The following is a 12,871-nucleotide window of genomic DNA, read 5'->3' as shown; positions in this document are numbered from 1 at the left end:
CCTCACCTGGAAAAAACGAGGCCCAGGGAACAGGCATTGCTCATTCACAGGTGAATAAACCAATTCACCAGCAGCTGGAGAAGAACGAACAGCAAAACTCTTCCTCCGGGAGGCCCAGCCTAACACGAAGGAGCCACCGACTGAGATCAGAGCAGGAAGAGGTAAAGCATCGTTGGCAGGAGTATCTGGAAAGCAGCATCCCCAATGAGGCAAGCTTTCACCACTCAGCTCCGGACCTGGCTTCTGCTCCGTCCTGCTGACTCAGTCCTCACTCGTTTGCTGATGGTCCACAGAGGGAGCCCCGGGCGGCACCAGCTCTGCTCCTCGGCTCACGACTCAGGCTGCTGCCCTGTCCAGCCTGTTGCCCTTACTTGCTTCAAATTAAGAAGTCTGAGTTTGGCAGCTCAGGGAAGAGCTGGGAAGCCAGCATCCATCTGGAGTCATGTGGAAGCTGCAGCTGCTGCTGGGCAGGGCCCAGGGAAGGGCTGATGGGCAAGAAGCACTGCCTCACCATCTCCTTGGGCTCCAGGACCTCTGCACGGCCCTCCTCTCCCTCCCACCATCCCCCATAAGGAACAGCCTTGGCTTTCTTTTTTTTTTTTTAATATTTTATTTAAGGGAGTGAGACAGACAGAAAATGAGCAGGGGGAGGAGCAGAGGGAGAGGGAGAAGCAGGCTCCTCGCCGAGCTGGGAGCCTGACGCGGGACTCGATCCCAGGGCCCCGAGATCAGGACCTGAGCCGAAGGCAGAGGCTTCACCTACTGAGCCACCCAGGCACCCCCAGCCTTGGCTTTCTAACGTGCTGATAGTAAGGACCCATCAGACCAGGAGGGCGGGGAGCTGTCGGCCAAAAGGCAAGTACTCAGTGGGCCATCTGTTGAGCAGTGTCCTGGTCAGAGCTGCACTGTGACAGAGTGACAGAGGACGAGGGCACGGCAGGACACCAGGAGCAGGACCTGAGGGTCTCGGCACCACCAGGCCCCTCACAGGCTGCTGACGATGCCCATTCCCGAATCTAACAGTCTGCCCTGGAAGGCAGGGTAGGGTGCAGCACTTAAGGGCGCACACTCTGGCACCAGGCGGCCTGTGTTCACATTCTAGAATTTTCCCTCACACTTGAGAAGCTACTCAACCGCTGTGTGCCTCTGTCTGCTCACCTGCAGAAGAGCTACGTGAACAAGGCTTCCCTCATAGGGCCATTGTGAGAACTGAAGAAGCCAGAATGTTTAAAGCACTTAGCATGATGCCTGGCACATAACATGCACTCAACAGTTAGCCTTTCTCATCTGTCAGCTCTCCAAGAGCAGTCCTTGCTGGGATACTCCCTAGAGCACCCAGTACAACACAGCCTCATTAATTTAAAAACAAAACAATTAGTACCACTCCCCACTTTTCACAGAAGAGAAGTATTTTGCCTAAAATGCTATTAGTAATTGGCCAGGTCAGGATTGAAACTCGGCCTCAGACTATAGAGCCTGCTTCTCCTTCCCATAGGCTATCCTGCCTGAATGCTGAACACAACCTCCCCTTCACAAAACGAGAGGGAGCCCAGACAGAAGTCAAGCAAGAGAGGAACAGAATACAAAAAGGAGAAGCTGAGAGGCATCAGAAGAAATTCACTATCTCATACAGGTCTGTCTCTCTCTGGATACTAGGTTTACTGCAGCTTTCCCTTTGCCTCTGGGTTTTTAGATTACACAGGGCACACAGCATGGATGCACACAGCACCTTCAAGAAGACACAGTGACAGGCGGTGGAAACCAGGTCTGTGGACGTGCATGGGGACAAGACTTCTCAAGAGCTGACTCTTCCCGTGAACACACCTCTGAGAACCTCACACGTTCTTGGCACTCGGATCCGAAGCCACCCGAGAAGGATCTGTGAGCGCAAGCAAGGCTCCCTGCTAGATCAGCCCCAACTCCCACTTCTGGAGGAAGTACCATTTCTGCACAACAGAAAGGACCAACCCAAAGGAGGATTCCTACAAGGCTCTGCAGGCTCTAGCGTCTTGCTCGCAGCTCTACTTCAAAAAGTTGACTTTCCCCATTTTCTCCGAGGACCTCAGGTCTTACGCTCCACGGATGTGGGGAGACCTGCTCGGTATACTGTCCGCGTGGCAGGGATTAGGAGGGATAGGGAGCCTTGCCAAAGCCCACTGCTAGCTGGGCCTGAAATGAACACACGGCAGGAGCCCTCACTAACCCTCCTGGTTGGGATGACAGGCTCAATGTCACCACACACCGAACCCTACCTGACCTCACAGCATCAGCACCGAAACACTCCCTAATTCTGCTCAACAGTCAGTGCCAAATAGCCATTTCTGCTCACCAACTGCTCCTTTATCAGAGATCTTCCTCCCCCTCCTCCTCTAACACTCCCTGCACACCCAGGGAGGGTCAGCAAAGGCCGGAAATGCTTCCCTGAGACCAGAGACAATACCTGGGAGCAGAAAGAGACAAGAACACTGTATCAGGTATTTGTTAAGCAGGGAAACTACTTCCTGACAGAAAAACCCAGGCGATGGCTCCCCTACTTCACCATGGTGAGGCACCCCCAGACCACCTTCTGCTGGTGCCCTTGCTCTTCTCAGGGCCTCACTGAATCCATCTGCCAAACAGGCGGGACACCTGGCGCAGTGCCTAGGGGTGAGACGGCCGGCTACACTCGCTGAGACCGCAGCCCAAGGTCCATCAGCTGGCTCCTGGACACCCAAGTGCTGCACTGTGCACTGGGCACTGGACAGGCGTTGGTGAAGACCCCTGAGCCGGACCCTGCCCTCTGAGAGACTGGACGAGGGGTCCTGGGGAGGTTGGGTCACCGCAGCCAACCGGGAGCGCATTTCAGGGGCGGCATTTTTCTGTGACTGTCCCTTACCCCGGCCCCCGGTCTCAAGGGACCAGGAGTGGAATGACCTTACTCCTTTCCAATCACACACTTTCCCCTCTGGTGGATCACGTCCGCGGACCCCGTGGAGGAAATACCTGAACTGGTGTGTCCCTGCGGGAGGCGGTTTATTTTCACGACAGAAAAATACCGCAGCCAAACATGCCTGTGTTTCAGCAACCTCAACACTGAGGTGTGACAGGGGGCCGAGGGCTGAGCGTACCGGTCTGAGCCGCAGAGAGTGGCCACGAGGACGAGGGGGGACGTCCGGGCAAGCAGGGGGGCAGGTGCACGCAGGACCCCCCGGCCCGGCCTGCGCCACGCGCCGTGCCCCCGCCCCAGAGCGGCGGCCCTCCCGCCCTCCGAGGGGCGGTGAGTCGGGGGGGAGGGGCCCGGAGTCCGGGGGTCGGCGGCCTGCCAGCACTCCCAGGGGCTTCTCCCCGGCGCGGACTCCGCCCCTCCCCCTGTCCCGCCGGCCACGCGCGCAAGCCTGGGCCGCCGGGGCGCTGCCTCCCGGCATGCTCGGCGGCGGGGGCGCGCCACGTGACGGGCGGGCGGCGGCGCGCGGTCACGTGACGACCCCGGCCACCGCCCCCTCCGGGGTCTGGAAGGCCGCGTCGCAGCCTCGGTTTCCGCGCTTGTGAGGTGGGCCGAATCGTCTACGGAAGGCGTACAGCGTTTGTAGTTGGCGGCCGCTGGCGTGCCACACGGATTTCTGCCCCCGTTTCCACCGCCCGTTGGTGTAGCAGCCCCCGCGTTTCAAGCCACGTGGGCCGAATTACCCAACGATCCCGTCCGTGTCTTCCCGCGTGCCTCTGAGCCCGGGAGCAGCAAGTGTGGGTCCCCCTGCGAGCCCCGTGAGGCCTGAGACGCACACACAAAACCCCGATCCTGGTCTCTCGGGATCACACTGCCCTGCAAAGGCTTCGGGCTGCAGACCCGGGGGGGGGGGGGGGGCCAGGGTCGCTCACTTCCTGTCCCGACCCCCCCCCCCCCCCGCCAAGATCTTCGGAGAACCCGAGCTTACGCTGAAGTCAACATTCTTTGCCGTGTAAAAAAAAAGGAGCCGCGAAATGAATGAGAAGAATAAACATTAACAGCACAAGCACCTCAGAAAAATCTGTTCAGCGCGCCCCAAGATACCAATGACAAATTATTAACTCCGCATACGTTAACTCTTTTAAAGATTATTGTATGTTGTAGGCTAGCCACACCCCAACAGCCGGCAAAACTGGTCCAAGTGGTGAGAATTTCCTTACATGAGTGAAGCCGGAGGAAAAAAAGTTTTTTTTCCCCCTGGGTCATTATGAAAATTTCAAAGAAATTAGTCTTCCTGGGAGGTTTTCTGGGGAATGCAACATCATGTCACTCTGGAGAAACAAACAGAAAGACTGCAACACATGTCCTGGAGGTGAACAGGACCCGGGAACGAGTTTACCCTGGCTTGAAAAAAAGCAGTGCATCCTTCTGGCAACCTTAACCGCCAACCTTTTTTTCAGAGATCATTAGCTACTTAAACGTTCCGTGATGGACGGTCAGCAGCGCAGTGCCCCAGCCGGAGTGAGGGCCCAGGCCTCCGCAGGCCACAGTGGACAGCCTGTGACTTCACACAGTTTCACCTTCATTTGAAACCTGGAGCTGGAATATACTTTCTTAAAGTTGTAGGCTCCTTTTGCTCTGTGAAAGAAACACCTCAGCAAACTTAGAATTGGAAAGGAGAGAGCTACTAGCAAGGTTGTTCGCAGTGCTTTTAAGAGAATCACGGCATGGCTGCTGCTTGGTCCAAAGTGTTTCATGTTCAGAGACATGGAACAGCACCAGTCACTACGGTAAAAGCAGATCCACAGGCTCCCTGAACACAGGTCACTCTCCGCACAGCAGAATCATCCCCAAATTTCACAGAAGATTTAGGATCAAAGTCCTTTATCTCTCGCCCCACATTTCACAGAAACATCCTGGCGGTGAGAGGGAGAGAAGAGATTTCAGAAACATAAAATTGAAGTGCATGACTTTGATTCTCTCCCTCCTGCCTCCCTGTCCTCAACTTCCTGAGTCAAAGCCAAATATTCAGAAATGCCTCTGGGCCTATGTGCACACACATCCCTCTGGCCTCCGACCAGAAAGACCTGTGTCTGTGACTGCCTCTATCCCATTCAGGAGGCTGCGCCAGCCTCGACACTGGAAGCTGCGGGCATCTCCCCTCCAGCGACCGAGAAACTACACTGGGAGGTTTCTCTTGACCCTGAGAACATCTTTGAGCCGCTCCTTGCAACTCCCTCTCAAACAGGTCATTTCAGGAATTTGAAAAGTCCCTGGAATTGAAGCAAAGCCTCTTAACCAAGCCCAGAGGTGCTGGGAAAGCACTCCGATCAACCAGAAAAGATTTTCTGCCCTCTCTCCCAACTCCCGAGCACACATTTACTCACAAAACATCACCCTACTGGCCTGTTCTCTCTTGTTCCAAGCGGTTGAGGGCTAAGGCTGATGGTGGCTGGGAGTTGCCAGGGGCATCTGGGTAGATGTCCCCCCTCCCCGTTCCTGTGCTTCGAAGGTCAAAAGGCCTTCACAAGCCGCCCCTGCCCCACAGACCTGAAAGATTTCAATAGTTTCAGTCAGAGGCGGGGCAAAAGGTGAAGGGATAGAACGCACTATCACAAAGTTAAACTCAGACCTGAAAAATAACAAATAGCTAACAGATAACTGATAGTGAAACGCTTTGGGGGCTGGACAGGTGTTTCCTCCAAGTAAATACCAGCAGCTCCCTTTCCCCACCTTCCATCCCTAGGTTCCTTGACTGGAAACTTTCTAGAGCTTGCTGAAATGGAGCCCGGAGATCAACAAATCTTTGGGTTCTAAGCCTACAGACTATAGCTGGAGTTGAGATGGGCTTTCAGCCACAGATGTCCTACAAGAGCCCGGAGAATGGTTTGTGAAGTATGCATTTCTCTAGTGGAGAGGGTACACCACTCTCAACCACTTTCCAAAATGATACAAGACCCAAAGGGGGTTAAAAACCACTGATCTGGTCTAGCTCTTGGGTTTCACAGAGGAGCCCCAGAAAGCTCAGTTGAGTGCTCCAGGTGACCGAGCAAATTATATGTCATCTTCTACAGCTGGTTGGGGCCCGTGGGAGGAGGAGGACACCACATGAGCTAACAGGCCTTTTCCCTTACTAATTACAAGGATTCCAAGAAGTTTCCAGCCGCCACTCTGTCTGGCTCTCTGGGCCTGGGTGTGTTGGTCGCTACTCTGCTGCCAAGCTGTGCAGATGGGCAGGAGACTGGGGGTGGCTGGATATGGCCGGGAGCCAGCTAGCTAACAGCGAGGCACCTGCTCTGAGCCCAGGGCTTCCTGGGAATTAAAAAAGGGGTTTTTCAGGAAACCCCTCTGAGGGCGAGGCACAGTCCAGTCCTCTAAGAACCCATCCCAAAGGTTGGTTGCATAAGAAACAGTAGTAATAGGGGCGCCTGGGTGGCTCAGTCGTTGGGCGTCTGCCTTCGGCTCGGGTCGTGGTCCCAGGGTCCTGGGATCAAGCCCCACATCGGGCTCCCTGCTCCGTGGGAAGCCTGCTTCTCCCTCTCCCACTCCCTCTGCTTGTGTTCCCCTCTCTCGCTATGTCTCTCTCTGTCAAATAAATAAAATTAAAAAAAAAAAAAAACAGTAGTAATAATCATCTCCCTCAAAGACCAGCTTGTCCCTACTTTCAGGCCAGCATCATTAAGACCAATTTCACAAGGGGCAACAAAAATCTATTAGAGTAAGTCAGAATGAAAACACTGCCGCCAATAAAGTAGGATTTTAAGAGCAAACCACAGAACAGAAAAATATTTGTAACAGCAACTGAGAGCTCACTATATAGAAACGCTAGCAGCTCAGGCCATCACTACTAGAGGGCAGTCACTCAGTGGGAAGCAGCAAGAGCTTACAGAGGAATAATTAAAGGGCATCGTCACAAGGAAGCATGGCGAGTCCCATTTGAAAGCTGAAGAATTACACATTCTACCTTGAAGGGACAATCAGACAGCAGCAGATACACAGAAAAGCCAGTGGTGGTGGAGGAACCGGCAGAGTCTTTGTGGATGGCTCCATCATTGGTCCAGTCTTTCCAGAGAGGATGGGGACACGATGAGGTAGCTGCTCATTCTTCTTGGGCGCCGAGGACAACATCACCGAGGGGAACATTTCCCAAGGAAGTAACCACGGGAAGAAGAGAAAGGTAACCTTTACGAAAATGCTCGTGGCTACAGACAGCAACAGCTATACCTGAGCAGGTGCACGAGGATGGAACCGCTGCAGAGGTTCAAGCCCCGGCTCGGGAATCAGAAGACACCACATTTTTGGATACTAGTTTGCTTCCTCTGAAAAGGGGTGGCTATGAGATTTAGGGAAAGTAATCCATATAAAACACTGAGCTATGCCTGGCACATAAATACTCGGTAAAAGTTTGGTGCTGGGGCGCCTGGGTGGCTCCGTCGGTTAAGCATCAGACTCTTAATTTCGACTCAGGTCATGATCTCAGGGTCATGGGATCAAGCGCCTCATTGGGCTCTGAGTTGAACGTGAAGCCTGCTTAAGATCCTCTCTCTCTCCCTCTCTGTCTGCACCCTCCCACATGCTTGCTCTCTCTCAAAAAAATAAATAAAATATTTAAGAATAAATAAATAAAAATTCAGTGCTATCATTATTATATAATATTATACTCACTGAAAATCACAAGCAGATGACCTGTGTCAACTCACGAAAAAGAAAACATGAGTTGACATAAAAATGATAAATCAAAAAGATAAAGCAAGTACAATCAGATTACAATCATGTACAACAAAGTTATGCAGCTGATCAAAGACCCAAGTACACCTGGAAGGAGTTAAATCGTTCACTTGGTCATGGTTATCATTAGCTTCTTAGTAATATTTGAGTTTATGTTAAAAATCAAAAAGAACAGAGAAAAAAAAATCAACGCAACCTCCAACCCTTTCTAGGATGAGGATGGGGATGGAGGGAGGGATGTGATTTTGTTTGGGCGCCTCTATCTCCCCAGAGGGAACTCAGCAAAATGTGTGTCCCGAGCTATGGCAGCGGGAATCGCTAATGGTCTTGAGTCAACTCTCCCGCCTGAGGCTGACTTTGGCACAAGCGTGTGACACATTCCAGTCAGAGAGACACAAGGATGTCTGCCGGGGCAGGGGGGAGGGGGGATCTTCTGAGAAATACACTGAGACATAGGAAGAGCCATCCTTGGGGCCCTGGGATGTTTGGGAACAGTGCACAGTGGTCCCTGACATCCAGTGGCCCGCCAAGAAGGTCTTAGATGAAGCAGAAGACCTGATGTTTCCCTGACCCTACCTGTCTAAATATGAAGCCCCCCAAGACTGTCCACGAGCCACAGAATGTGGCAGTGGGGGCTGGGGGGCCTCGCCCTCGCCTGTCTCCCAGCTATAGACTCACCGTATCTGAAGTCACGTTGGGCTCAGTCTTTCTCCATGGTCCCTCAGGCCAAGGACAAGGTCTGTGTCATCTCCCTTGTATGGCACTATCCACCTGCTCACAAACAATCCCTTAATGGAGCTTGCCCGTGAGCCCAGCCTCGTTTCCCAGAACCTTGCTTTATGGTCCCGTCTGCACCTCCTGCAGCATCCTGCCCAGCATCAGCACCAGCCCAGAGCTGGTCCATGGCAAGTACCTGCGAAGAAGCAGCTCACGGACTACGGAAGATTCATGACCGACTGGCCCCCAAAATGCAGCCAAGTCCCGTCGAAAGACAGATTTCCCGCCCCTGCCCCTCTCTGCCCGCTGGCTGGTGGCCTCCTAAAAAAGATGCTGTGCCAAGAGGTATGGCCTTGGGCTGGGGCTCTCAGAAGAACCGAAAGGACACTCCTGTGGTGATCCCTTGTAGTCACTTGCCTTTGTTCTGCCCAGAGACGCAGGGAAAACTAACCAGATGCTGCAGGTGAGAACGAGCTCCGGGTCGCGTGAAAATGCATCACCTCTGGTTCAAAAAGTAGGAAAACCAGCAGGAGAAGGGGCCACAAGGGGCAATCAAATAGAGATCTTTCTTCGGCAGTCTCGCGCTCACCCTGATAGCATTGCTTCTTTGCTATTTGAGGTCTCTGGGCGAATGCAGACCCTCAGGGGACCCAGGGGTCTCACCCCATGACCCTGGCCAGGGGCAGGGCGACTCCCCTTTCCCGCTGGGAACCTGGATCGGGAAGGACTTGAGGCTCAGTTTGTGGCTCCGCCAGCCTGGGACACCAGCCGCAGGGACTCCGGGAGCCTCACCCAGGCCCTTGGTGAGATGTCAGCAGCTGCTGGGGGGTGGGTGGGCTGCAGGTGGGGCCCGAGCCCAGGGATCTCCTGCTCCCTTGTGATACTGGACTTTGTTTACAAAACACACACGCAAAGACAGATTTATTAAGAATTTTAAGGGGCGCCTGGGTGGCTCAGTGGGTTAAACGTCTGCCTTCGGCTCAGGTCACAATCCCGGGGTCCTGGGATCGAGTCCTGCGTCGGGCTCCCTGCTCAGCGGGGAGTCTGCTTCTCCCTCTTCTCCCTCTGCCTCTGCCCCTTCCCCACCCTGCTTGTGCTCTATCAAATAAATAAAACATCTTTAAAAAAATAGAATTTCAATACGGTAACCGCACAGCATTAAACCCCAAGCGTTCAACCCTGGGTGCTAGGGGCCTGTCCTGCGCTGGTCACACACTCATGGAGGAGCCCTGACGTGACCATGCTCATTAAGACAGAAGGAGGAAAGAAAGGAAACCAGCCCAAAACATTCTCCAGTGAACTGGTGGTGCCCAGTGCTCATAACAGGACGAAAAATGTAACTTCATCGCTAAAAAATCAGGCCAACACCCCGCCCAAGGTGACAAGACACTGAGCAGTCTGACATCGCCTGCCTGCCCCAACCACCCCCTCAAGTCCCTTAACTCTACCTGCAATCCTCTCAAGATTCTGCCGAAGTAAAGAATTCCTTGCAGTGGCTGCTAACCAGAAACCCCCTGCCCGGCCCGAGATGGGGGCACAGTGCCGAAGGGTTATGATCCGCAGGTGCTGGGCAGTCCCAGTAAAAAGCTCTGCCACCCAAAATGCCAATAATGCCCCATTTGGAAAAACTGCATGAGAAACCGCGGAGTTTCACGGAGACCTACCCATCGGGACCTCCTCTTGCTCGTCAGGGAGGCCACAGGTGCCAACAGAAATCCCTCAGGACTACTGTCCATCGTCTCTTCCAGAGCTCAGCTGAACCTACCTGGGCGTCTGCCACACCCCCCTTTCCACCCCTAACCCAGAGGCGAGAAGGGGAGGGATGGGGTTTCACGGCAGTCTGGGGCCACGCTGCTGCCCCAGATCAGTTCCCGGGGCCTTCCTCGTGTGAGGGTGGTGTTTTTCTAGAAAACCTTAGTCCTCCTCCCTCTTCCCAAGCAAGCCCTGCAACAGGCTTTCCTGGGGGGGTGGGGAGGATGTTCAGTCTCTCACAGAAAGTGCCCTCCGGCCTGGCCCCAAGGGCCTGGGAGAAGGGCTTCAAGAAATTTCTGCAGTGATGTACAGTAAGCCACCAGGGTGGAAACGTAGCAAGAGTGAGATAGTCGTCGTGGTTTTATATTTCGTACCTGTGTCTTCCGGAGACCTCAAAGCCCGGGGTAAGAGTGGGGTGAACCACCTTCCTGCCACCCTGAGGGGTGGGCAAGGCTTGGGAGGCAGCCCTTCTCAGAGCCCGAGCCTCTTGCTGGGAACTGGGGGGCCTGGGGAGGTCCACAGTAGTCGGATCCCTGCCCTCCTGGCCCCTGTGGGCGCAGTCCCAGCCCCAGGGCAAGAGAAGGGCAGGTGGGTGCTCGAGGCGGCCCCATACCAAGTGGGCGGCGGGGAAAGAAGGTGAAGAAAGCCGAGCCACGGGGCCCCCCGCTGGAGCCTCCTTTCCGGAGACAAATTCCCAGAGCGGGCACCTTTGCAAGCACTTCCTGCTCAGCTGAATGCAGCATGCCCACTTCGCAGCTGAGAAAGCAGAGATCCACGTGGAAGGGACAGTGGTCGCGGGGGAGGGAGCACTGGCCTGTGCGGAGGGGCGGCTGGCCTCTCCCTGGCTGCCCTGGCCCTGCGCTCAGCCACCATCTGTGCCCTTCAGGCCCACCCGTCTGTTCAGGCTCCTTTACTGGTCCTGCTCAGCCTGTGGAAGCTTCTAGAAGCACACCATGGCTTTGCTGCCCTCAGCGTGAGAGAACAGTACAGGCTGGAGGTGTGGAAAATGCTAGGGAGCCACTGCATCCTGGGTGCCCTGGGGCCCCCGAAAGAGGAGAGAGGGAACACACAGTGCTCAGCAAACCACAGGCAGGTCCTCTGCACACCCTTCCACGGCAGCCCTCCCCTGGGGGGGCACATGCGTGTGCACCTACACGCACCCCATACACGCACACACACGCACACATGCTCCAGCAAGCCCCCGCTGCAGGGAGACTCTGGACCCAGCTGGTTGCTCCAGGCGCTTCCCGTCTCTGGAATGCCCTTAACCTCCCAGTTCCCAGACGGTGGCTTACTAATTTTGTCTCCCTTTGAATCAAGGCCTGTGCCCCCCCCACCCCCACCCCCACTTCTGTCCACTTCACTTGCCCCGGCTCCCTACACACCATGGTGAAAACCAGTTCAGAAATTGAGTGGAAACCAGTTTTGGAGAGAGCACGTCACTGGGCAGAGAGGTGGCCCACAGCTGCTATTTTTAGTTCTATTTTTCTAAGACCTCTGTGCCCCCTGTCGAGGGGTGACAAGGCCTGTGTCCTTCCCACAGGTTTCCGGTTTTATCCCATTTTAGATCCACCACAGCCAGGCTCTGTCTCTATCTCCCCACTCCAGGGCCTGGGACCGAGTCGCGGTCTGAATGAGTTTCCAACGAGAAACACTCTTCCTGGTTTTATAAGGAATTTGTTCAGGCCTTCTGAAAGCATCCCGAAGGGGCTCAGTCATGTCTGCTCACAGCCAGTGCGCGTTCCACTATCTCAAAACAGCCCCGTAAATCTATGGCTCACAAAGGACGCCATCTTGCTGGACACTTAGCTTGGGTTGAAAGCCATTCTGTTTCCTACAGTAACAGTCAGGGGAAGTGTCTGGGGTCTGGATAACCACCAGTGTCCTCATCCACTACTCCCACTTTATGGACACAGCCCACTGCATCCAGGCCCTGTTTACTTGAACACTTTCTCCCATGCCCAACATCGTAACTCTAACAATGAGGGCTTGCAACCTGGTCCTATCCCATGGAGACCTCTTAGACTTATTCAGAGAATTAAACTTGTTTGGAATCCTGATGGTCTACTTTTCTCTTTTCGCTCAGCAGTTTCTCACTGAGCCTGGCAATAGGCCATTCTTTGAAGCCAAGGTGGTAGGCCCTCAGAGCCAGGGCAAGTGACCCATGCTCGCACGGCTCAGGTACGGGCCTTGGACATCAGTGCTGTCCCCCAGATATTTCCAGTTCTTCTCCTGGACACATGGTAGGACTCGATGCCCCTGTCCCCTTCAGGTTAGGTGAAGACACAACACTTGCTTGACCAATGAAATATGAGCAGAAGAGGGCTGCCTGGGTGGCTCAGTGGGTTAAGCGTCTGCCTTTGGCTCAGGTCATGATCTCGGGGTCCTGGGACCGAGTCCTGCGTCGGGCTCCCTGCTCGGCAGGGAGTCTGCTTCTCCTTCTCCCTCTGCCTTCCCCCACCCCAGCTCGTGCTCTCTCTCTCTCTCTCTCTCTCAGATAAATGACTAAAATCTTAAAAAGAAAGGAAGGAAGGAAGGAAGAAGGAAAGAAAGAGGAAAATATGAGCAGAAGAGAAACGTGACACTTCTCTGAGCTGAAGCTCTCTGAGCCAGTATGTGAATCCCCATCTTCTCGTTCTCTCTGCTGTGGTGACCAGCGACACTCCAGAGAGTGGCTGCACCGTCAGCCAGGGTCGCACAGTGAAGACCCAGCTGCCCCAGACCAGGTATGCAGTACGAGCAAGAAATAAA

General features: G+C 54.4%; 1 protein-coding gene across 2 annotated transcripts in view; it reads right to left on the bottom strand.

The window, feature by feature from the left end:
* ITPKB (inositol-trisphosphate 3-kinase B) overlaps nucleotides 1-12,871 on the bottom strand; it is an 89,650-nt gene that overhangs the window by 54,528 nt on the left and 22,251 nt on the right. The window contains exon 3 of one of the 2 annotated variants that reach the window (XM_064594456.1): nucleotides 6,474-7,027. The exons of the other annotated variant lie outside the window; for it this stretch is intronic. Coding sequence (XP_064450526.1) covers nucleotides 6,884-7,027 — 144 coding nt within the window. The 3' untranslated portion in view covers nucleotides 6,474-6,883. Of the gene's footprint in view, nucleotides 1-6,473; nucleotides 7,028-12,871 lie in introns of those variants that run through there. 2 annotated transcript variants of the gene reach the window in all.

Source organism: Mirounga angustirostris, unplaced genomic scaffold, assembly GCF_029215605.1.
Source record: "Mirounga angustirostris isolate CCGP_5_RB_7025 unplaced genomic scaffold, mMirAng1.0.hap1 SCAF_6, whole genome shotgun sequence".
NCBI classification, from domain to species: Eukaryota; Metazoa; Chordata; class Mammalia; order Carnivora; family Phocidae; genus Mirounga; species Mirounga angustirostris.
The sequence above is the reverse complement of the archived record's forward strand: the minus strand, read 5'-3'. Positions and strand labels throughout refer to the sequence as shown.